The sequence below is a fragment of the Formica exsecta genome, unplaced genomic scaffold (assembly GCF_003651465.1).
Source record: "Formica exsecta isolate Colony F162 unplaced genomic scaffold, ASM365146v1 scaffold585, whole genome shotgun sequence".
Taxonomy (NCBI): domain Eukaryota; kingdom Metazoa; phylum Arthropoda; class Insecta; order Hymenoptera; family Formicidae; genus Formica; species Formica exsecta.
In genome coordinates, this window is record NW_021853119.1 from 46,951 (window position 1) to 69,708 (window position 22,758).

The following is a 22,758-nucleotide window of genomic DNA, read 5'->3' on the forward strand; positions in this document are numbered from 1 at the left end:
AAGGAGTGGGGGTAAAGATACACCTAGAATTCTGCGCAGACGCTTGACGCTTAACGCTACCATGTAAAGGCACCTTAAGTGATACCAATAAGTGCAGGTCATGGATACCGCTTAATAAACTTTTTAACAGTTTTTTAACTTTTAACTTTCTTTTTAACTTTGTGACAGCTGCACACGAAAAAGAAGGTCCAACTATGGTAACATTCTTTATATTTGCAAATATTTTATTTATAAGACCCACAAAAAATGATTAAGAAATTGTAAATATTAAAAAATAATCAAAAATTCCTCGAATCATGACAAGTTGATTGTATTATCGCAATTAAAACGTATGATAGGAACCTTTATTGAATGAATAAAGAATTATTGTCTTATTAAACATAAAATCTTGTAATATTTTGGTCTATTTTATGATCTGTTTCATCATTTAATCCTGATTTTTTAAATTAATAACAGCAAAAATGTTACGTAAACGTAAGTTTCAGTTACAGTCTTACATAGACCGTCGTTTTAGTCAAACTCATTTGAATTTCCCACGCTCGGAGGCAAATTGCTGGATAAGATGGCGGCGTCCATTTGGGGACGCTTTTGAGTCCTAAAGCGGGGAGCACACACTTTTGCATAAACGCATAATCATAAGCATAAGGAATTTGATTGGTCAATTTCCTTATGCATAAGGAAATGGACCAATCAAATTCCTTATGCTTATGATTATGCGCTTATGCAAAAGTGTGTGCTCCCCGCTTAAGAATAAAGGCGATCGGCATAGACATAGTATATCTAGACCGAGTGTTGAGGAGTGAGGGCCAAGGTGCACGTAGAAAAGGACATACTCTGTTCCGTGCCCTATGCATTCTCTCTCACTCGCATATAGCGTAGCAAAAGAGTACGTTATGCTACATGCGAGCGAGAGAGAACGCAAGGGGCACGAAACAGAGGATATCCTTTTCTACGTGCATCTTTACTCCCACTCCTTAAATAAAGGCAAACGCTCGGTCTAGATATATTATGTCTATGGATGCTGCCATGTAATGGCACCTTAAGGGTGCGGGTGCCATTACATGAAGCGCGGAAACGCGTAACAAAAACTGCAGAATGCTCGCGATTGGTTTCATTCTCGTTCCGCGTTACGCTAATCCGCGTTTCCGCGCTCCATGTAATGGCACCCTGACGTGTAGGGCGTTTTCCAGCAAGATACATAGATGACACAGTGTACTACACATTATCACACGATTGGCTGTCAAATGAAGGAATTTAAAATTCTGTATTTGATAGCCAATCGTGTGATAATGTGTAGTACACTGTGTCATCTATGTACCTTGCTGGAAAACGTCCGTAGTCAGTGATCTTGTTTCGCACTGAAAGCATTGGGCGCATTCAGTAGAGAAAACCGCTCAGTAGCAATCGAACGTGATTGGCTCTCACTTTTAGAACCAACAAATCAACGTCGAGTGTTGACAAGACAATAACTGAGCGCTTTCTCTGCCGAACGCGCCCAATGGCTCTTCACTCAAGCATTAAATCCCTCTCTAAAAAAGACATGTTATTGACATTGTTGTCTCGCGATGTTGATTGGTTGTCTCATTCGTGCGCTTGCTTCACTTGTTCGTGTGATTTGCTTCACTCGTGTCGTTTAATAGTTTGACAATTTATCGTTTGACAGTGTGACAATTTATTATAAAAAATGAAATTAAAGAAGATGAAAAAGGGAGAGAGAGGAAGAGGGAAAGACGAATAGAGAAAGGTATGCATATTATATACGTATGTATATTGTATATATCATTATGTTGTATGAAAGATACGTACACTATTTTTTTTTATATTTATGTTGTTTATACGTAATATACTGTGACTGTAATTTTTTTCTAATAATTAATAATTATATTTGATCAGCGGACGGTTCTTCGTTGCCCATGGCATACCTTCGGTGCGTGGCTTGAATATCGGTTCCGCGATCCAGGAATCGAAGTTATGATAAAAGAAACCGAATTGGGCACCAAATCTTATCGATTTCAATGACATTGAAAAATTGTAATTATAGCCTTGAGTAACATAAAGATTTTAATTGTTAATTGTTTATAACAAATATGCTATTATAAATAAACATAAATAATCAAAGTTTTTTTCAGATTTTTTAGACGTAGAAAGAGGTTATAAAATATACAATTTTGTATACAATTTTTGATAATTTTCACAAAGCAAAATCCATTGGATGCAAAACAAAATCTAAAAATGTACAGTTCTGTATACCTTTTCGACTTTTCATGCAATTACTTCTTAAAGTGATACATACTTCATGTCGTCTCTTGTAGAAAATAAAAGAAATATAAATATAAATTAAACAGATAGTTAATATAAATTAAATAGATACATTATATAATTTTCTTTAAAATCATAGAATTATATATATAAACAATTTTATGTTTTATTATTGAGAAAACTGCTTATTCAGTTTGAGTTTCATGGCTTTCAGATAGTGTTTTCCAAAAATTTTATCATTTTGTCACTTTATCACTTTATCTAATCACTTTTCCTCTTGTTGCATTCTGCGATACTCTTGTAATTTAATTATCTTAACGTAATTATCTTATACGTAATTGCACTCACATATACAAAATATAACTTATTGTTAGTTTCTTCAGGCATATTTGCACACTCAAACAAATAATCATGAGCGATGTAAATTCGTCTTGAGAGACATATTCGCTTTGCACAAATCAACGTCGAGTGTTGACAAGACAATAACTGAGCGCTTTCTCTGCCGAACGCGCCCTCTTTGCCGAACGCGGCCATTCTCATCTCATATCGACGGTATGATAGATTTTCCTAACCTTCAAAAGCGTCATCTGTAATATTTAATTATTTTTTTAGAATATCTACATTTTTGACGATTTTATTTTATCTTTAATTTTTACTTTTTAAATCATTCTTTTTATGCAAAAATACATCGAATGAGTGTATTTTTATCAAGGTTTAAGGTGAGCGGATCAAAATAAACATTTACCGAAATATATATATATATATATATATTTCGGCAATTTTTAATCGCGCGCAAACTTTATGTCGTTTTTTTTATAAAAGTACGATTTAGTTTTATTAAATAACGTATTGAGATTATTTTATGTATATTTTTTTTACAGATTACATTTTCTTGATATAATATTTAATTTTTATTCATTGCGCGCGCGTTTATAAAAACATTATCTATTGTACAATTTTTTCTCAGATTTTGTATATGGTAGAGCCATTTTTGCAACGATTATCCCTAGAAAATTTATATCTGAATCCATTTCCGGAAGCTTTAGTTTCCGGTTATCTCGACCTCGCTATCTCTATGGATAATCCTGCATTTCATCAAAAATGTACAAAAGCCAAGATGGAATCTTATCTTGGCACATGTTATGGCCAAAATAATACTACCACGATGTGCGATGTACCGTTTCACACAACTTCAAGTAATTTGGTTTATTGTCAACCTGGAGCATTCACAGATGTAACACACAGTGTTAAAACTAATGTACATGCAGCAGAGACAAAGCATGGAAATTATATTGATAAAGAAAGATATAAGATTATTAGGAAGTGGAAACGATTCGGAAAAAGTAAAGATCGTTACTTTTTTTTTCAAATGTAAAATTTCCGAATGGATATACATATTACTGTTTATCAATTGCCCAAAGAATATAATTTCTTAAACATTTTTAGATAGATTAATTAGCAATACAGAAGATTCTTTCATCCTGAGACTTTTATCCTTTAATATCCTCGCACAAAACTTGTTAGAAGATCACTCGTATTTGTATCAAGGCCATAATAAGAAAGCTTTGAATTGGAAAATTCGAAAAACTTTGGTGATACAGGAGATACGTGAAGCGGATGCAAATGTATGGATTTATTTTCTATATTTCTATCAAATTTTTAATAATAATATAAATGTAAAAGAATATTATGATATTTACTAAATATTCCAGGTAATATGCCTTCAGGAAATGCAGGAGGATCATCTATTAGATTTTGTAACTCCATTCAAACAGCTTGGATATGAGTATCTATATAAAAAAAGAACTAATGATAAGAAGGATGGTTTGCTCTTGCTATATCGCTCCAATCAGTTTGTTTTACTAGATTACGCAAAGGTGGAGTTATATCAAGCTGATATCGAGCTTTTAAATAGAGACAATGTTGGAATAATTGCTAAATTGTCCCTCAGAGATAGCCCAGAAACCCAAGTCATAGTTGCAACCACTCATTTGTTATATAATCCAAGACGTAATGACGTACGATTAGCGCAAACACAACTTTTGTTAGCGGAAATAGAACGAATTGCATTTGTTGAAAACACGATGTAAGTGTGAAACATATTTATCATGTCTAATGGTCTTTATATGTACATTTATAATTCTGCAGGACGGGCCCAAAATACTTACCAATTATATTAACGGGTGACTTCAACTTGGAGCCATTTACAGGCGTTTACAAGTTTTTGACAGAAGGTTCATTTGAGTATTATGGCAAAGGACGAAACTTAGAGCCTTCTCAATATAATTTTTTGTCCAACTCTCTGATACCATCACGATTATGCATTACTGATAATTGTCAGCATTTTAACATCTTGACTCAAAGATTGCAAAGGGAAGGTACTGGTAAAGTCATGGTAAGTTCTTAATGGTACATGCAAGAATACTAATATTTTAGTTTCTCTTGCTAAATTAAAAGTCTATTTTAATATGTTTATTTTAATGAGTACTATCAATAATTATCATGCCTAGCGTCTGCTTTTTTACATATAGTTAGATTATAAAATGATACTTTTATATTATAATACTATGATGTGCTTTTAATTCTAAATTTTATGTATGTTTTGTTTTTTCTTCAGTCTATCAGCTTCCTTCTACATGTTATGAGCATATATTGTGAGTTATCTCTCTAATTATTTATGTTTTTGCCTAGCTGGAAAACAGTGAATTGCCTCTTCAGAAACGAGATGGGAATATGACCATATCTTGTAACATAAATACGCTACAACAAAACAGTGTCAACATTAATACTGGTTGTACACAGATCGAGATCATAAAGGGTTATTCCGTGAGATTTTCATCCGGCACTCTAACACATCCCTTTAACATGCGCAGCGTTTATAGGCATATAAGCGCACATGGTGAAAAGGAAGCGACAACGCATCAGGATAAATGGATTACGGTCGACTATATATTTTACAGCAACATCCAACCCATAGAGAAATATGCCCTACCTACAGTAAGCCAATGCACTGCATTACCAAAAATACCAAATTTTGTAGTAGGTAGTGATCATTTATGTATAGGCGCAACTTTTCAGTTACCAAGAAAGAAATCTGTGCTTTAAAATATAACTTTATATCATCTTTTTAATTCTATTATATAAAATTAAATCTTTAAAATATTATTTATGAATATTAATAATTTATAAGAGTTATGTTGAGTTATATATATCGTACTTGAAAGATGAGAAATGCCAGGTGCATTGTTAGTTTTTCAAAGCAAAAGTGCAAGATATATACTTTGATTTACAAAAACTACAAATTTGCAATATTTATCTCTAATATAACCAGGGTATGCTAACTCCATATTTTAGTGAAGATGAAAGTTAGATGCTTAGAAACAAACAGCATTATCGACTCCATAGATTACTAGCATTTTTCCTTATTACTAATGGTAGCTGAGTGTCTTATAGTTAGCTTACTGTCACTTACGACTTGTTTGGAATGTATTTGCAAGTCTGAAAAGTGATTTAGGTATTGCAGATTATTAGATAGATAAAGATTTTCCTACTCTGAATCTGTCTGTATGTCTATTCTTAACTTTCTAATGATAATATCACGATTGTTGCGATGTAATGATATTGTCATTAAAGAAAGTTAGTCATATAAATAGACTCAAAATAAACAAATCTCTTGTCTATTTAATTTACTCATGATAAGAGATAATCATGCTTCAGACTCGTAAGTAATACATTTCAAATAAATTGTGTCGTAGTATGCTACAGCTGTATTATTATAACAGAAATAAATAAATATACATATATAGTATATCATCCTATAATGTATATATATATATGCATACACACGCGATTTTGTCACATGATTCATTTCAGTCAAGTTAAAATATTTCAACTTTACTAGCTGCTAGCGCATTAACATAATAGTAGCTAGTAAAAAAGCATTGTGTAAACCACGCTTTAGCATTTTTCCAGCAACAGCCAAGTGGTGCTGAAAATTGTTCTCATCTTTTTAAGAGGAGTTAACACACCCTGGATATAGTATTCACAAAAGCTGTAGAAGAGTGTAACTTTTTACTTTAATTTTTATTTTCTTCTGTCTATTTAGTAATCATAAGCAAAGTTTATTAAAAAATAATTATAATTAAAAAATTTTGATAATTAAAGGATAAGAATTTGACGTCTTAACTGCCCAATTTTGTTTAAAAAATTTATGAATATTTTCAAAGGCTTGTTTATATCTGCGCTAAAAATATTGACATGATTTGTGCCAGCTGTATGTCTAATATATTGCAAATTAGAGAAACTATTATCACATATATAGGACTGTGATAACAACTATTATACAAGAACTATTAATACATAAAAAATAGGTAAAATAAAAGACAACTACAATTCTATAAAACATTATGTAATAATAAAAATGTTGTAAGATACTGTACAAATTTTGTATACAATATAATAAACAGAAAATATTCTCTCAAATAAAATTACAGTACTTCCTCGTTTTATGAAGAGTGCTCCTAATATGCCATTTTTTATTATCAAAAAATTTTTGCTCCTTTTGTTCTAATCAATCAAACAACTCAAAACATTTGTAACGTTTTAAATAAGATTTGAGATTATTTTGTTCAAGAAATTGGGGATGAGCCTGTCTTAGATAAAGCGAAAATTTTTCATGAAACAAGGAAATACTATATATCTTTTAGGCCTGGTTTGGTTACATCAATTTTATTTTGGCTTTAAGCTTGAATCTTTTGGCTTTAGATTATAATTTGATCATTGATTAACTTATAATCAAAAGCCAAAAGTTCTCACTCTCACTTAAACCCAAAATGAGATTGGTGCAACCGGGTCGCACACAATATTATTAATCTCATATTTACATCTATCCGTTTCTTTATAAAATTTTAACATTCCTAATCTAACCTAACAGGTTTTATTTGGAAAGCACCTTTATACAATTTCGGTTCTTTATATGCAACTACACAGGTCTTGCCAATAAGATTATTTTCGGCACGAATAAAACAGTTTGCATGACAAAACTTTGCAAACTCCTTAAATTTCACTTGCAATTCTGCATCGCCACCGTTAGGACCAATTAGGAATTCGCATTTTAACAGACTTGTTTTCCCCTTTATACAACATTCTAAATATCTATAATCTGTTGTAAACATCTTACTGATATCTTGGATCTTTATGTATAGAACTTTTCTCAAAATACCAGTCACAAATACATCATCTATCCAAAAGTATTTATGGGAAGATTCAGCATAATTGATCAATTTATTCGCCATTTGTGAATTTGTAATGTATAGCCAACCAGAGACAAAATCAGGATAAGTATTATCCGCATATTCTGTTTTGCTTACATACCACTTATTGGCTGGCTCTCGAATAGGGATCATATTCTTCATGATGTAACCAGCTAAGGAATTTTTCTCTATTATACCTGTGTGTAACTTTCCTAATATGCCATATATATTTACAACTATATCGTCGTCCATCTTCATAATGTATTTAATGCGTTTGCAATTATTCGTTGCCCATCGAAGGCCCATCAGATGTTTGTAAGTCAAATTTCTATAAGTATCTAAGAAATCCCCCTGAAGTATGTCACTGAATCGTCTTGACTCATCTAATAATGCTTCCTGCGATACATGTGTTTTCTTCTCGGCATCATCATTTAACTTACCAAGTAGGAATACTCTTTCAATTCCTAAAGTTTGTAATTCCTCATCCATATACGCTCGTCGTAGAGCGCTTCTGGCTGAGGGATTACCCGCATAAGATGTGATAATCCATATTAGAAAAGTAGCATTGCACGAAGGTTCGATTATGATTCTAGTATTTCCTGATGATTCGCCCATCATGTCGTATGTCGTTTGAGGGTTTATTAGAATCGTTTTCGAAGTCTGTGACCGTAAATCTTTCTCCATGAATGTAAAAAATAACAAAACGCATCCTATACAACCAAGCAGCAATAAGAATCCAAGCTTGGAAACCATACTTGCCTGTCTTCTTATTTAAAATTGACGATCAATTAATAATAAAAGTTGCAAACGTAAAATCGTAGCTTCTTGCATCACGCATTATCTTGACCATTGCTTCATCCAAATTTTATTTTTGAAGGCATAACGATGGCAGATGGATTGTTCTTTGTGATCATTTATGGAAAAAATGTTTGTTAATAATGATACGATGTAATTGAATTGTATTGACATGATCAACATACCAAATTTAAGATTTTTCTTTTCCGTGCTTGTGCGAACCAATACAGCGGAATAGCATAAAGGTACATTTTCACGAGCCGCTGAAATCGATTGTTTGAGCGACAAAAAGGATCACGTGATATAAATGGACGAATCAGCGGCCAGACTGTGGTCACTCATTCGTCCATTTCGATCACGTGATCCTTTTTGTCGCTCAAACGATCGATTTCAGCGGCTCGTGAAAATGTACCTTAACGCGGAACGAGATCGGAACCAATCACGAGCAGTGTAGCCGGAAACAGGTCCCGCGGCTCACGGCTCAGCAATGGAGGGGATCACGCACACAAGCGCAAACCGCGTACGTGTGCGCTCTGCGCTTCGGTGTACTGACAGTGAATATTGGAACCATAGACATAGTATATCTAGACCGAGTGTTGAGGAGCATGACGAAAGAGAGCGCTATGCTCTGTGCGAGCGAGAGAGAACGCAAGGAGCACGAAACAGAGTATGTCCTTTTCTACGTGGGCATCGGCCCCCACTCCTCAACACTCGGTCTAGATATACTATGTCTATGGAACTTATTCTGTGTTTATTCCATTGAATAAAAAAGAATAGGGATGAGTCGATTGTGTATCTTTGAAACGAAGTGAAAATTACAAAAGTGAACAGATTTACTAGATTTCGACAAATGAAATTGTAGATACTCTAGTGAATTTTCTAATGGCATTTTCGAATGTAGCAGGTTTAGGGCCAATTTCACCAAGCTCGGTTAGATTAACCGACGGTTAAAATTAGCAGTTTATGATATTGCTGGTCCCTCAACATCTAATGATATGCAATAATAATGTTCAAAAGATAATGACTTGTATTTTATGGGCATTATTATTCATATAATATAATAAATAATTTTGTTCACTTTTTAATATGTTTATAAAATAAATTTTATCTGTAATAGACATCACATTTGTCAAGGACGTGTGTAAAAAATTTCTTGTCATGAATTGACATCACACTTGCAAAAGGCAAGTGTGTAAAAAATTTCTTGTCACTAATTGACATCACACTTGCAAAAGACAAAAAAACATTCTGTAAATAACAGATATAATAGAGAATATTTCACAATATAATGTGTATGATATGGCTACAGGCGAAGATCCACGTTAAAAAAAATCTAACGCGCCATTAGTGGAACCTCATGGGTGGTGTGGAAGTCCATTCACTCTTTGTTCTCAAATTATTGTAATATTTATAATCTTACGCAAACACATATTTGTGTAAATAATTAATAAAGTAATTATTAAAGTAATATAAAGTAATTAAGAAATCGCATATGTCCTTACATGTAAATATATTACTTTTTTATATTATAATAAAACTTAATATAGCATAACGAAAAAATGTTTTATATATATGTATATATATATATATATATATATACATATATAACAAATAAGGATTGTAATAATATATTGAAAGTATGATTTTTAATAAATTTGAAATTAATGTCTTTTTATCAGAGATTCAAATTATACAGAATTGAGTATACGCAATTAACCTGAATTATTTCTTTCAGCCTGTAGCTAACATCCTCTGCAAGATCCTTTGCAGCCTCATCTGGGAAATTGCCAACGCCAATACTTTCTGCTATCACTTTAACAGATTCTTGAGACAAAGTTGTCCCATAAATGGATTCACTTTCACTCATTTTTGAAATAGTTTCAGGTTTCACATTTCATATACAAGTATGTCCTTTTCTACGTGGGCATCGGCCACCACTCCTTAAATAAAGGCAAACGCTCGGTCTTGATATACTATGTCTATAGTAGCCGGAAACACGGCTCACGGCTCAGCAATGGAGGGGATAACGCACACAAGCGCGAACCGCGTACGTGTGCGCTCTGCGCTTCGGCTAGCTTCGGAGAGTAGAGAAGAACAGACATATGTTTTCCGTCTTCTTCTCACTTTCTACCGAGCTGGCAACGATGGTTGCGTTCCGATATTCACTGCCAGTACTGAAAATCTATAGTGCACGTGACGTAGGCTATAGATTTTCAGTACTGGCAGTGAATATCGGAACGCAACCATCGTTGCCAGCTCGGTAAAAAGTGAGAAGAAGACGGAAAACATATGTCTGTTCTTCTCTACTCTCCGAAGCTAGCCAAAGCGCAGAGCGCACACGTACGCGGTTCGCGCTTGTGTGCGTTATTCCCTCCATTGCTGAGCCGTGAGCCGCGGGACCTGTTTCCGGCTACACTGATCACGAGCGTTCCGCAGTTTTTGCAACGTAGATTCCAAGTCCTTAGGGTGCGAACCCATGGAGCGGAATAGCGTAACGCGGAACGAGAGCGGAACCAATCACGAGCGTTCCGCAATTTCGTTCCGTTTTCCGTAGTTCCTAGCGGAATAGGTTTCGCAGATCGCGTAATGTCTACGCACACATCTATACATACATGTATTGTATAAAAGCTAACCTCGAAATAAGCAGCAACATGAGCAACATGAGCAATGTTAATGTTAAATTCACATTATCACAATTAGTAAGTATATAATATTAAAATTAAAATGAATTATAATTAGTTATGATTAATGCCAATTTACTTTAAATTAATAATGTTTTGGTATATTGCATTTAGGAATTATTTGAATGTTTTTTGAATCTCTGAATTTGAATTATTTTTGTAAGGTGTAAAGTAATATACATTTTGTCTTATAGTTTAATTTTTTTTTTCTATAATAATCTGTAATAAACAATTTACAGTTAATCAAACTGTGCATAATTAAACGAATTCGCGTATTAGGAATTAAAAAATACATTTTTTAAATTATATATCATAATCTTATATATTATTTATATGTTCTTTTAGAAAGAAAATCATCGAAGACAGATCTAGATAGTTTAGAAGAGACCTTTATTAAGACACTGATGACTGAGTCAGTTGTACAAAATGATCCGATACATGGCTTTGTATTAAGCTTGGCTGATGGGCTCCGTCGGCTCCCTTACAAAGAGAGAACAAAATTACAAATAGAATTTCTCAGCAGGATACTGGAAGTTCAAAACAACTTAGGTAATGATTGCGTATACATAATAGTATATAATAAGCATACAATAAGTGTATTCGTATGCATGTATAGACTCATCTGCTTTTCTTTACATCCATTCTACATGATACATATATAAATATTTTCATTTCAGATTCGGAATTATAATACTACGATGTCAGTGACCTATGTTAACGATGTTACATGTTCAGTATTTTTTACTATTGTTTAGTTATATTTTACTACATACTATATAAAATTAGATATTTATATATTTTTATAAAATAAAGCTGCGTTTGGATTTATAATTCATCTCCCTTCTTTTGTATTCTTCTTTTGTATTCTCCTTTTACATTTTATCAGTATTTTCGAAAGCACAAAATATATAATTGATAAACAAATTAAATGTTTTACAAAACAACGAATTTATTTCTATGTTCAGTTATTAAATACAAATTAAATGTATAAAAAATAGAAAAAAACAAGGACGTGTTCTTTGCCAACGAGTGTGTATCGTTATTGTCATTTATCAACATTCATCGTATCGTGAAGGCGAGCTTACTCAATGGTGTTGATACTTGTGCAGAATTTGTATTTTATTTCAACTTCTACGATGATCGTTAACAAACACCTGGACTGCGATAAACCTCTAATGCGTATCAAAGCGACCATTGAGCAAATATGATGTATATTTAAAAATCATTATTCAAGGCCTTATTCCACTGCCATTCGAGTGCACCGGTATTCATAAAAAAATCAGCATGATGATTTCGCACTTGTGCAGCATATCGACTATGTGAATTGGTATTGAGCGCATCCATTTCTGTAAATGCACCTGTGTGAGTCAAGTTCACATTATCTTCTGTGCTGTACTTGGAGTAGATTCTTTCTGCTGGAGGTAACATCGCCTCATATTGTATAATATAATTATGCAAAGCTGATGTAGCTTGCACAATTTTCACCGCTGTGCTTAAAGAGGTATTAATTGGTTTCCGATAAATTCTCCACCGAGCTGCAAGCAATCCAAAGGCGTTTTCGACTACTAATCTTGCTCTACTTAGACGATAGTTAAATATCTTCTTTCTTATGTCAAGGTGCTTGCTTCGAGGAAAAGGTCGCATCATGTATGGTGTTAAAGCAAATGCCTCATCTGCCACCAATATATACGGAAGCTCTGGCCCATTTACTTCCACTTGAGTTGGTTCAGGTAGATTCATATTTACATTTTCGAAACCGATACCAATTTCGCTTCTTCGAAATACACCTCCATCGCTTTGTCGACCTTCAGCACCAATATCCAACATCGAAAAACAATATTTTGCGTCATTAATTGCCATTAAATTTATACTATGTCTTCCTTTATAATTGTAATAGCTTGATCCACTATTTGGTGGGGCCTGCAATATAATACAAACCAACTAATTGAAATTTATATTCAATAATTGCATAATATACAGGGTGAGTTTTTTAACTTGAAACTGTAAAATATCTCGGAAAGTAAGCTTTATCGAAAAAAATGTTTCAAACAAAAGTTGTAGGGTTCGGAGGGGGCCACATGATAAAAATATGGATTTGACCAAGAGTGACCTTCTCAAGGTGAGGTCAATGTGATCGACGTTTTCTTAAATGGAACCCCCCTTTTTTATTACATATTCTTGTAGCTTATCTCGAGAGCTTTTCAAAACACTATAATAAAGTATTTTTTCATTAAGTACTTTTTGAGTTATTTTATATCTTAATCTAACATATTTTGATATAAAAAATAAAATATCTCGTAAAATATTCAGTTTTTGATAATCTTACCGTAATACTTTTATGAACAGAATAATGTGACAAATTAATTAGTGTAAAGAAAAAAACAAATAATTGTCTTAAAAAATACATTGTAAATAATTACATAATTTTTCTTAAAAACAATTATTTTTTTATACAAGATATAAAATAACTTGAAATCCACGTTGCAAAAACTGCGGAACGCTCGTGATTGGTTCCGCTTTTGTTCCGCGTTACGCTATTCCGCTGCATGGGTTCGCACCCTTACATCCCCATGGAGCGTAAGGCCCTGCACGCAATAGAGAAAATATTAGGAATAGAAATAAAATATTAAATATCATGAGAAGCAATTTGGAATTATTTTACTTCAAACAACGGAACGGAATGGATTAACGCATGAAATAAAAAAATAAAAATTATAAATAATTAATACATTTCGTTTCCTTGTTTGAAGTAAAATAATTCCATATTGCTCCTCCTGATATTTAATATTTTATTCGTATTCCTAATATTATCTCTATTGTGCGCAGGGCCTAATGAGTAGAGTCCTATATAATCAGAGAAGCAGCAATGGCGTTCCGCTTGCTGATTGGCTGACCGCCATGGGCCCGTTCCATTTAATGATCATTTCTAATATTATTTTTTTTATTTCATTATGCGTTAATCCATTCCGTTCCGTTTGAAGTAAAATAATTCCAAATTGCTCCTCCTGATATTTAATATTTTATTCGTATTCCTAATATTATCTCTATTGTGCGCAGGGCCTAATGAGTAGAGTCCTATATAATCAGAGAAGCAGCAATGGCGTTCCGCTTGCTGATTGGCTGACCGCCATGGGCCCGTTCCATTTAATGATCGCAACGCTCACGGTATCATTTCATCTTTGTTGTTCACCGAAAGTTAAACAAAGACAGATGATGATTCGAGCCAAGTCGGTGATACGGTGAACACATGCTACTTGGTGAGCCTTGAACTGAATTAGTGCGAGAACAGTTTTTGAAGCCCATCTCAACTTTTTAGTAACATTTATAGTGCTGCATGTTATACTGCTCGAATCTGACTGTGAACTATCATCTCTTACTTTATTTATTTATTGTTTGCGTGCTTTTGCGCTTCTGTGGTGCGTAGTAACTCGCCATTGCCGCCGGCCGGTTTTCCGGCCAGGCAATTTTTCCTGCTATTATGCCGACCCAGGACCCTAAGGAGGGTCCTTCGCTTAAACCAAAGCTTTTAGCAACTGCTTCTTTAGTAATTAATAACGTGCAATCTGCTAATGACGAGGACAGACTTGACTCTATTGCGTCTTCCCTTCCCCCCTTCCCTCTTGAATCTGACGATATTATGGAGACTGAATCCGAATCTGCTAACAATGTTGCATCTAATTCTCAGTCCGACTCTCATGTTTTGACGGGGGGAGCCTTTCCGCCCATGGAAGCCTGTGATATTTTAAATTATAAGTCCATTAAATCTAATATTCCTAATAAGCGCAAAAAATGGAGAGGAATTTGCCTTCTCCGGTAGGTGGTAGCGACGGGATGGGAGAGACGGATGACTCGAGCTCAGGTAAACATGTTTGTGACTCTTTTGTTAATAGAAGTGAATTTGACCTTTCGTCTCTTTCGAATACAAATAAGTATGATAGAACCTCGCAGGGCCCCTTCGATGTTATTATCCAATCTTCGGAAAATTCCACGTCTTCAATCGACCCTATCGCGGTTGGTCGCCTTCTCTATTCTATTTCAAAAAAAGACATTCTAGAGATTAAAAAGATTGGTTTTTCTAAGATAAGTATACAGTTAAAGTCTCGAGAGGCGGCAAACAGCTTGATCTCTAATCCTATCCTTAAAACAAAAAGATACAATGCCTATATTCCTCTTTTCAGAACAACAAGAAAGGGCATTATTCGTAATGTTCCCCTCGATTTGCTCGACGAGGAGATTCGCAGGAGCATTAACAGTGGTGTTGTGGTCACCTCCGTAAAAAGGCTCAACAGAAGACGAAGGAGCACGGACGTTTCGCTGTCCTCCTTCTCTGATGGTCAGGAGTCTACATTGATACCTTGTAAGACCGTTTTAATTACCTTAAAGGGCCAATTGCTCCCTAGACATATATATTTGTTTATGATTAGGCATTCTGTCGAGCCTTTCGTTACAAAAACTTCGCTCTGTTTCACATTCGTTATGGGCACTTGAAGGCCCAATGCAAGTGACATCCCCGTTGTCAGCACTGCGGGGAGAGGGCGGCGATAGATCTTGCTTCTGTGTCCTCCTCTGTCATCGACTTGTGCGAGTGGAGTGTGCTCGACTATACTCATCTTAGTGACCAACTTTCCGACAGAAATTAGATTTAACTGCCACATTATAAAGAGAAAATTTTTCTCCCATAGAATTAGACTGACTGCGGCTGAGAGGGAGCAATTCGCCGAGAGCTTGAGTAATGGTTTGTGCGGCCTCAATGAATCCTTAAGCAACCCTGCGTTAAACGCAGAAAATAGATATGAGATTTTTACCCGCCACTTGAGGAGCTGTCTGCCTCGGAAAGCGGGGAGAGGTTCCTCTGAGGAACCCTCTCGTCACCATAAAAAACGAACCACTTTGCCGGCCCCCTTGTGGAATGACTCTTGCCAGGCGGCGGTTGACATTAGACGTGGGCTTCTCTCAGCTTTCAAGAAGTCTCCCTCATATTCTAATTTTCTCGCTTTTAAAAACAGGAAGCTATCTCTAGACGCATTTTAAAATGTGAAAAAAGAAAAGGATAGAGAGACTTTTGCCAAAATCTCAATCCTAACACTCCTGTCACCTACATCTGGAAAGTTATTAAGCGATTTAAGAATTACTTGGGCATCGCTACTCCTTCCTCTAGCTCTAACTACCGTATTTTAGAGGAAATTCGACGCTCCATCAACACCTTATGTCCTCCATCCTCTCTTCATAGGGTCTACTCTTCTCTTAGTGACTCCCCCCCTAATTACTCCTGCAGGATGTTTGATAGTCCCTTCACCCTCAGGGAACTTTTGTCAGTGGTTCGAAATGCAAAAAAACGCTCCTCTCCGGGTCTCGACCAAATAGATTACTATATGATTTCCTCCATATTGAGCCCTCTTTTATTTAATTTGTATGTCTCTGGCTGTAAACAATATCTCTCCCATGACTGTCGGATTGTTCAGTTCGCGGACGACATTGCACTCTATACCGAATCCTCTGATCCCAAGATCGCCCTCAGATCCTTGGAAAGATCGGTTGATGGCCTGTCGCGGTTCTTGCTTGCTAGGGGTTTGTCTGTCTCCCCGTCTAAGTCGGACCTCATGGTATTTACCAAAAAAAGAGTTAATCCCCTGAGTTTTTCAATCGAGCTGAACGGCAATTGAAGCTGCTATTGGCTCGGTCCAATCGCATAAGTTTCTTGGCGTCTATCTTGATCCCGCTCTCAGCGGCAAAACTCATGTCCTTTATCTGGTAAACAAGTGCGGGAAACTTTCCAACATCTTGAAATCACTGAGGGGGGTGTAGTGGGGAGCGGACCCCAAACTTCTGGAGGATGGTCTTTTCCCGGCTTCATGGCATCACTCCCTGGTCTTTTTCATCCCAAAATCCACCCCGGGAAAATATCGGCCTATTTCTTTCACCTCTTGTCTTTTGAAAGTTTTGGAAAAGTTTATTCTGACCCGTTTGGACTGGTAGGTGGAATCCCTGGGGGTTCTCCCCCTTTTCAGTTCGGGTTCCGTAGAGGGAGGTCATGTTCGGACAACTTGGGTGTCTTGACGACTGATGTTCATGGCGGATTTGTCTCGGGACGATCAACGGCGTGTCTATTTCTGGATGTCCAGGGGGCGTTTGATAATGTCGTCCCTAATATATTTTGGTCAGGGATCTCGTTGACTTGGGACTCCCCCCGAAAATTTGCTGGTTCATATGTCAACTAGTTAATTATAGAAATATCCAATTTGTCTTCAACGGCGAGATTTCCCCTCACTTTGTTTCGGATAAGGGAGTTCCACAGGGCTCCATATTGAGCCCTCTTCTATTTAATTTATATGTCTCTGGCTGTAAACAATATCTCTCCCGTGACTGTCGGATCGTTCAGTTCGCGGACGACATTGCACTCTATACCGAATCCTCTGATCCCAAGATCGCCCTCAGATCCTTGGAAAGATCGGTTGATGGCCTGTCGCGGTTCTTGCTTGCTAGGGGTTTGTCTGTCTCCCCGTCTAAGTCGGACCTCATGGTATTTACCAAAAAAAGAGTTAATCCCCTGAGTTTTTCAATCGAGCTGAACGGCAATTGAAGCTGCTATTGGCTCGGTCCAATCGCATAAGTTTCTTGGCATCTATCTTGATCCCGCTCTCAGCGGCAAAACTCATGCCCTTTATCTGGTAAACAAGTGCGGGAAACTTTCCAACATCTTGAAATCACTGAGGGGGGTGTAGTGGGGAGCGGACCCCAGGACCCTTCTCTGCGTTTTTAAAGCTCTCGTTCGGGGCTCTATTGAATATGGCTCTTTTATATTTCCCTTGCATAATTCTGGTCTAGTGGAACTCTTGGAGAGGACTCAGCGTAGGGCCCTTCGCTACTGTATGGGCCTGAGACAGACTAGCCCTACTAATGTGGTTTATGCAGAGTCAGGTATTAGTCCAATTAGACATCGTTTTACTTTTTTGACATCGAAATTTATTTTGCCATCTTTTGCACTTAGGGACAACCTTCTTATTGAAAAGCTTTATGATCTTTAGGCTGCTCTTGTTAACAACAACAAATATAACCTGTTCAACAGATTTCTTCTGTATAGAGCCTTTTACCTGAATAAAGAATACAAACGTAGAATCGCCTCTTTTTCTAAGGTTCCTATGCATCTTTTCTCTTATGAAACCTTATCCTTTACTCCAACTTCCGAGGTTACCTCTCCCCTTGTGGTGGAGGGGATTCGCCGGGCTCCGTTTCCTCAGCTTGCTTTTCAGCTTATCTTCACGGATGCTTCCAAGAAGGAACCTGGGGATTGTGTTAGCATTGGAGTCTTTTCGCCGTCTATCCACATTCAAAAAATGTTTAGGGCTGACTGTAGCTCCTCTGTGTATTCAGGTGAATGCATGGCCATCATTCACGCGATGGAATACATCCTCGAAAATGGTGTTGACAAGGTGACGATATTCTCAGACTCCCGCAGTGTGATTGATATCATTTCTTCCAGCAGAATTGACAGAGATTACAGCTATCTCGTCCTTGTTCTCAAAAATAAGCTGAGGTCGGCCTCTCTCCAGGGTATTGATGTTATTTTGACATGGATCCCCACGCACGTGGGTATCCTGGGTAACGAAACGGCGGATCTCCTTGCTGGGCGGGCTGTGAGGGAGGGTGAGCCTTCGGAGTATCTCCCTCCTCATACGGACTTCTACTCACTTGCTCGAGATAGATATATTAAGACTACAGGGGACTTTCTCGCTTCCCAAGCAGGCCGGAAAGGCTCCCAGTACTTTAGACTGTATCCATCTTTTTCGCCTAATGCATGGTTTTACAGTCATTCTCTCGATCGCGTTGGGGTGGTGACTGTCGCACGAATTCGCTCTAATCATTACAATCTAAACTATAGTCTTTTTAGGTGCAACATTGTGGACTCTCCCGCATGCGATTGCGGGGCTCCGCAACAGGATATTGGCCATGTCCTTTGGTCCTGTCCGCTGCTCTCCGCACAACGTGGCTCGCTCCTCTCTGCCGTCGAGCGAGGCCTTAGAGTTCCTCCCCCCTATGACATTTTTGAGCTTTTAAAATTTCCATCCTATAAAATTGTCGCTCCTATTGTTTCCTTCCTACGCTTGAATAACATTTTGATTTGACTCGACAAATTGGAGCCTTGCTTTGGCGCGCGTGCGCTGTGTTCTCATCCTCGTAAACTAAGTTGAGATGGCTCTCTGGCAGCATGAACGGAGATGTACTCTGTTCCTTGCCAAAAAATAGAAGAAAAAGAAGAAGAAAGACATGATGCTCGCGAGCGTTGCGCTCGTTAAATGGAACGCGCCCTATGTTGGTCCCGTAATGAATCCTACGTGCAAACTAACCGCAACCGGCGTACCGTAAATGAGAAAAAAATATATTTGTCAAGCGACGCGGTAGCGTCCCGACGCCAAGTAATATTATTTTCTAAAAAAAAACATTTTAAATATCTCTGAGACATTTTCAAGACATTTTAGATTACAAATGAGCAGATGCGGGACCAACATGGCGATCATGGGAAGCATGGAGGGGGTAACAATGTCGCTTCTCTGATTATATAGAACTCTAACTACATCTATTGTAGATCCGGACTAACCCCTCCACTTTTACAGAAAGCTCAATACTTGATTAGGATTGGTCAATTTTCTTACGCTTACGTTTTATGTCCTTACGGAATTTTGTGCGATGGCCTTTTTAGTGCCGATCTACAATAGGTGGTTTAAGCCCTAAGCCTTAAGAAATTGACTCATCACAGTCGAGTATTCTCCTCATACTTGATTGTGATTGGTCAATTTTTTAAGACTTAGGGCTTAAATCACCTATTATAGATCGACACTTAGGGCCCGAGCACAGACTTTTGCATAAGCGCATAAACATAAGCATAAGGAAATTGATTGGTCCATTTCCTTATGCATATGCTTATGGACCAATCAATTTCCTTATGCTTAAGCCTATCACACACAAATTGACATAATTGCATATGCATAGCATAAGACCGTCTGGACCAATAAGTATCGAAATAAAATCGCCATATTGATTTACATAGCATGCTCATTGGTCCAGACGGTCTTATGCTATGCATATGCAGCTATGCCAATTTGTGTGTGATAGGCTTTATGGTTATGCGCTTATGCAAAAGTCTGTGCTCGGGCCCAAAGTCATGAGCCCCGATTACCCATAACGCAATGCAAAGAATCGATCTGTGAGCCAATAACAGGGTACCGATCATGTAACTTTTTCCCTAGGGCGGAAACGTGAAAAGTGAAAAATATTAGCATTGTTACGTCTCGACAATGCTCTTTTCTTACTATACCTCAATTAGTGAGAAAAGAATAGCTCTCTATTTTTTATAGGGCAATCTGCTTCCACCGGCTATACCCCAGGGACGCCGAAAGCTAGGACCAGAGAGAAGCCTGAGAGAGGCAATGCCGGCGATTTTTGTGGGACGCTTTTTCTAGGCCGTAGAGCAGCGCCATGCATCCACTTTTAGGAATTGGAAACACTTACCCACATCCACTTTTCGATACTGCCGATCATTTGGTTCATATCCGTGCTACATCCACTTTTCGATCTTTTCGATCTTTTCGATAGTGGTAGTACACACCTACATGAAGCTAGCCGGAAGAAATTATTAAACATGATTATTTTTAATTTTTTTGAGTGTATTTCGTTTGTAAATCGTTTGTGATTGATTGTGAGCCTGTTTTTAACGTTTGTGACAAATTAGGTTTTTTGTAATTAACAATTTTAGTTTAGTCATGATGTCAGCCGATATTTTTTAGTAATAAACAGATTTTATGATAACTGATAACTGTAATCGACAGGAAATCGTTTGTGATTTACAAATATACCAATGTTACGTTTGTGAATTGATAAATTTTTTAATTACATGCAAAATAAGTTTATTTTATAATTGTAGTGCGCATGCGCAAAGTATGCTCATACTTTGAGACGCGTGACGATTTCCGCCACGCGTTAAGCTCGTATCAGACTACGCATTGAAAATTGAAGATTGAAGATCAAAGATTGGAATTTGACTAATCAGAACAAAAGGGACTAAAATTTTGTCCTGATTGGTCAAATTATAATCTTGAATCTTGAATCTCAATCTTCAATGCGTAGTCTGATACAGACTTTAGGGTGATATTACATTTGTCGTACGACAAACTTTTTAAGCGCATTAATTAGCTAATTTCTAGAGACTCAAGAAAGTTTCTATTTTGCAGCCAATCAATATGCTTAAAAAGTTTGTCGTACGACGAATGTAATATCGGCCTTACCCTTAGCCCAGATCTACAATAGGTATAGTAAGCCTCAAGCCATAAGAAATTGATTAATCACAGTCAATTGTAAGGAAAATAATCAATTATTATTGATAATATTTTTACGGCTTAAGGCTTACTACACCTATTGTAAATCCGGCCTTACGCATCGACGCGCTCTCTGTGGGCTGGAGCCCTGAGTATACTTTGCGCATGCGCGCTACATTTATAAAATAAACTTATTTGCACGTAATTAAAAAATTTATCAATTCACAAATGTAACATTGGGGTAGTACACTGATCGCTTGACAAAGAGAGATGATCGCGCCATCTTTGTCTTTCTCTTTCATCGCGTATGTGTGTAGTATCCGTGAAGGCACAAATATCGATACGTTGAGCACACAGATGCGATCGTTGAAAGATAAATCTAGACAAGGAGCGACAATCGCGTGCTGTCCTTGTTCTTCTAACGTATCGCTTTACGGTCGAGATACAACCTGAAAATGCTTTCTGGCCTCTCGTGGCAGAAAGCAGTAATGCAACAAGACTAACGGGCGCCTATTTTTTGAGAATTTTATATTTGTATATATACATATGTGCATATATATGTTTAAATTATAGTTAAAATTATACGTGCAATTAAATATTGTATGTTGATCAATAATAATAGTAGAATAATAGGTAACAGAGTGAATATAAATACAGAAGATGTAAGACCAGGGTGCCTGTTAGACTTGGTAACTTGTTGCTTCGTTACTATAATAGTAATGGCACCCTTCGTGTATCATATCACCGGGATAGAGAAATAGCACAATTGTCAATGTCTTTGACATTATTTTATTAACGCAATTTACAAAAAAAGACAAATACAAAAGTTATTTATTTATTAATTGTAATATAATAGTGAATAAAAAATAGCATTAAAAATATATTGATATTAATATATATTTTTGTACAAAAATATAAAACCAGATATAACAAAATAAATTAATTTATAGAAATATAAAACATGATTAGTAGTAGAAAAAGTAAACAATAATTTACTTAACATAAACAATAACTTAACTCTAATATAAGATTTTATTAAATATAAACTGTAATATAGGTTCATAATTAAATTTTTTATATGATTATATAAAATGCAGAGTTGGGAACGTTACTTTATAAAAGTAACTCGTTACCGTTAAGGCTGATTTATGCAGGCCATAACTGTTAATTTATGCCGGAACCGTTAAAGTTTAACACTAGGATTACAATGCTTTTGTTCATAATGCCATTATGAACAAAAGCATTGTAATCCTAGTGTTAAACTTTAACGGTTCCGGCATAAATTAACAGTTACGGCCTGCATAAACCAGCCTTTACTGCTTAAGTTTTTCTATGTGCCACGGTCCTAAGACTTAAGACGTAAGCGAATTGACCAATCACGGTCGAACAGTAAGGCAGCCATATTGAAACGTAAGCTACGCTGAAAATTCCGTATGGTTGAAATTCTTAAGTCTTAAGTCT

The 22,758-nt window shown here is 36.3% G+C and overlaps 3 protein-coding genes and 1 long non-coding RNA gene across 5 annotated transcripts; 2 read left to right on the top strand and 2 right to left on the bottom strand.

The window, feature by feature from the left end:
- Positions 1–1,341: 1,341 nt before the first annotated feature.
- On the top strand, positions 1,342–2,617 carry LOC115242250. The gene is made up of 3 exons (XR_003885028.1): positions 1,342–1,744; positions 1,894–2,031; positions 2,130–2,617. It is a non-coding gene; the product is annotated as an uncharacterized LOC115242250 (long non-coding RNA).
- A 300-nt stretch (positions 2,618–2,917) lies between these two features.
- LOC115242248 (protein angel) lies at positions 2,918–6,651 on the top strand. 2 transcript variants are annotated; one of them, XM_029818392.1, is made up of 6 exons: positions 2,918–2,978; positions 3,227–3,630; positions 3,710–3,884; positions 3,972–4,345; positions 4,408–4,654; positions 4,951–6,651. In XM_029818392.1, exons 1-6 carry the CDS (start codon positions 2,952–2,954, stop codon positions 5,362–5,364), a joined length of 1,641 nt encoding a protein of 546 aa, XP_029674252.1. In that variant the 5' UTR covers positions 2,918–2,951; the 3' UTR covers positions 5,365–6,651. The 2 variants fall into 2 exon arrangements, with proteins under 2 accessions (XP_029674252.1, XP_029674253.1); XM_029818393.1 differs by having other exon boundaries at positions 2,921–2,978; positions 3,227–3,602; positions 3,706–3,884.
- Positions 6,652–6,663: 12 nt separating this feature from the next.
- LOC115242249 (beta-1,3-galactosyltransferase 5) lies at positions 6,664–8,581 on the bottom strand. Its single transcript, XM_029818395.1, has 2 exons — positions 8,492–8,581; positions 6,664–8,413 (listed from the first exon to the last, which is right to left on the bottom strand). Exon 2 carries the CDS (start codon positions 8,262–8,264, stop codon positions 7,176–7,178), a length of 1,089 nt encoding a protein of 362 aa, XP_029674255.1. The 5' UTR covers positions 8,265–8,413; positions 8,492–8,581; the 3' UTR covers positions 6,664–7,175.
- A 3,621-nt stretch (positions 8,582–12,202) lies between these two features.
- Positions 12,203–16,589, bottom strand: LOC115242245. The gene is made up of 2 exons (XM_029818388.1): positions 16,476–16,589; positions 12,203–12,907 (listed from the first exon to the last, which is right to left on the bottom strand). Exons 1-2 carry the CDS (start codon positions 16,587–16,589, stop codon positions 12,203–12,205), a joined length of 819 nt encoding a protein of 272 aa, XP_029674248.1.
- Between the last annotated feature and the right edge of the window lie 6,169 nt (positions 16,590–22,758).

Bases quoted from the DNA above. Each gene is read 5' to 3' on its own strand.
- LOC115242249 (XM_029818395.1), bottom strand. From the start codon at position 8,264: ATGGTTTCCAAGCTTGGATTCTTATTGCTGCTTGGTTGTATAGGATGC.
- LOC115242248 (XM_029818392.1), top strand. From the start codon at position 2,952: ATGAGTGTATTTTTATCAAGGTTTAAG. The intron at 2,979-3,226 runs GTGAGCGGATCA...ATTTTTTCTCAG, and splicing joins TATTTTTATCAAGGTTTAAG to ATTTTGTATATGGTAGAGCC. The intron at 4,655-4,950 runs GTAAGTTCTTAA...GTTTTTGCCTAG, and splicing joins AAGGTACTGGTAAAGTCATG to CTGGAAAACAGTGAATTGCC.
- LOC115242245 (XM_029818388.1), bottom strand. From the start codon at position 16,589: ATGAGGTCCGACTTAGACGGGGAGACAGACAAACCCCTAGCAAGCAAG. The intron at 12,908-16,475 runs GTATAGAGTGCA...ATTATATTGCAG, and splicing joins TCTTGGGATCAGAGGATTCG to GCCCCACCAAATAGTGGATC.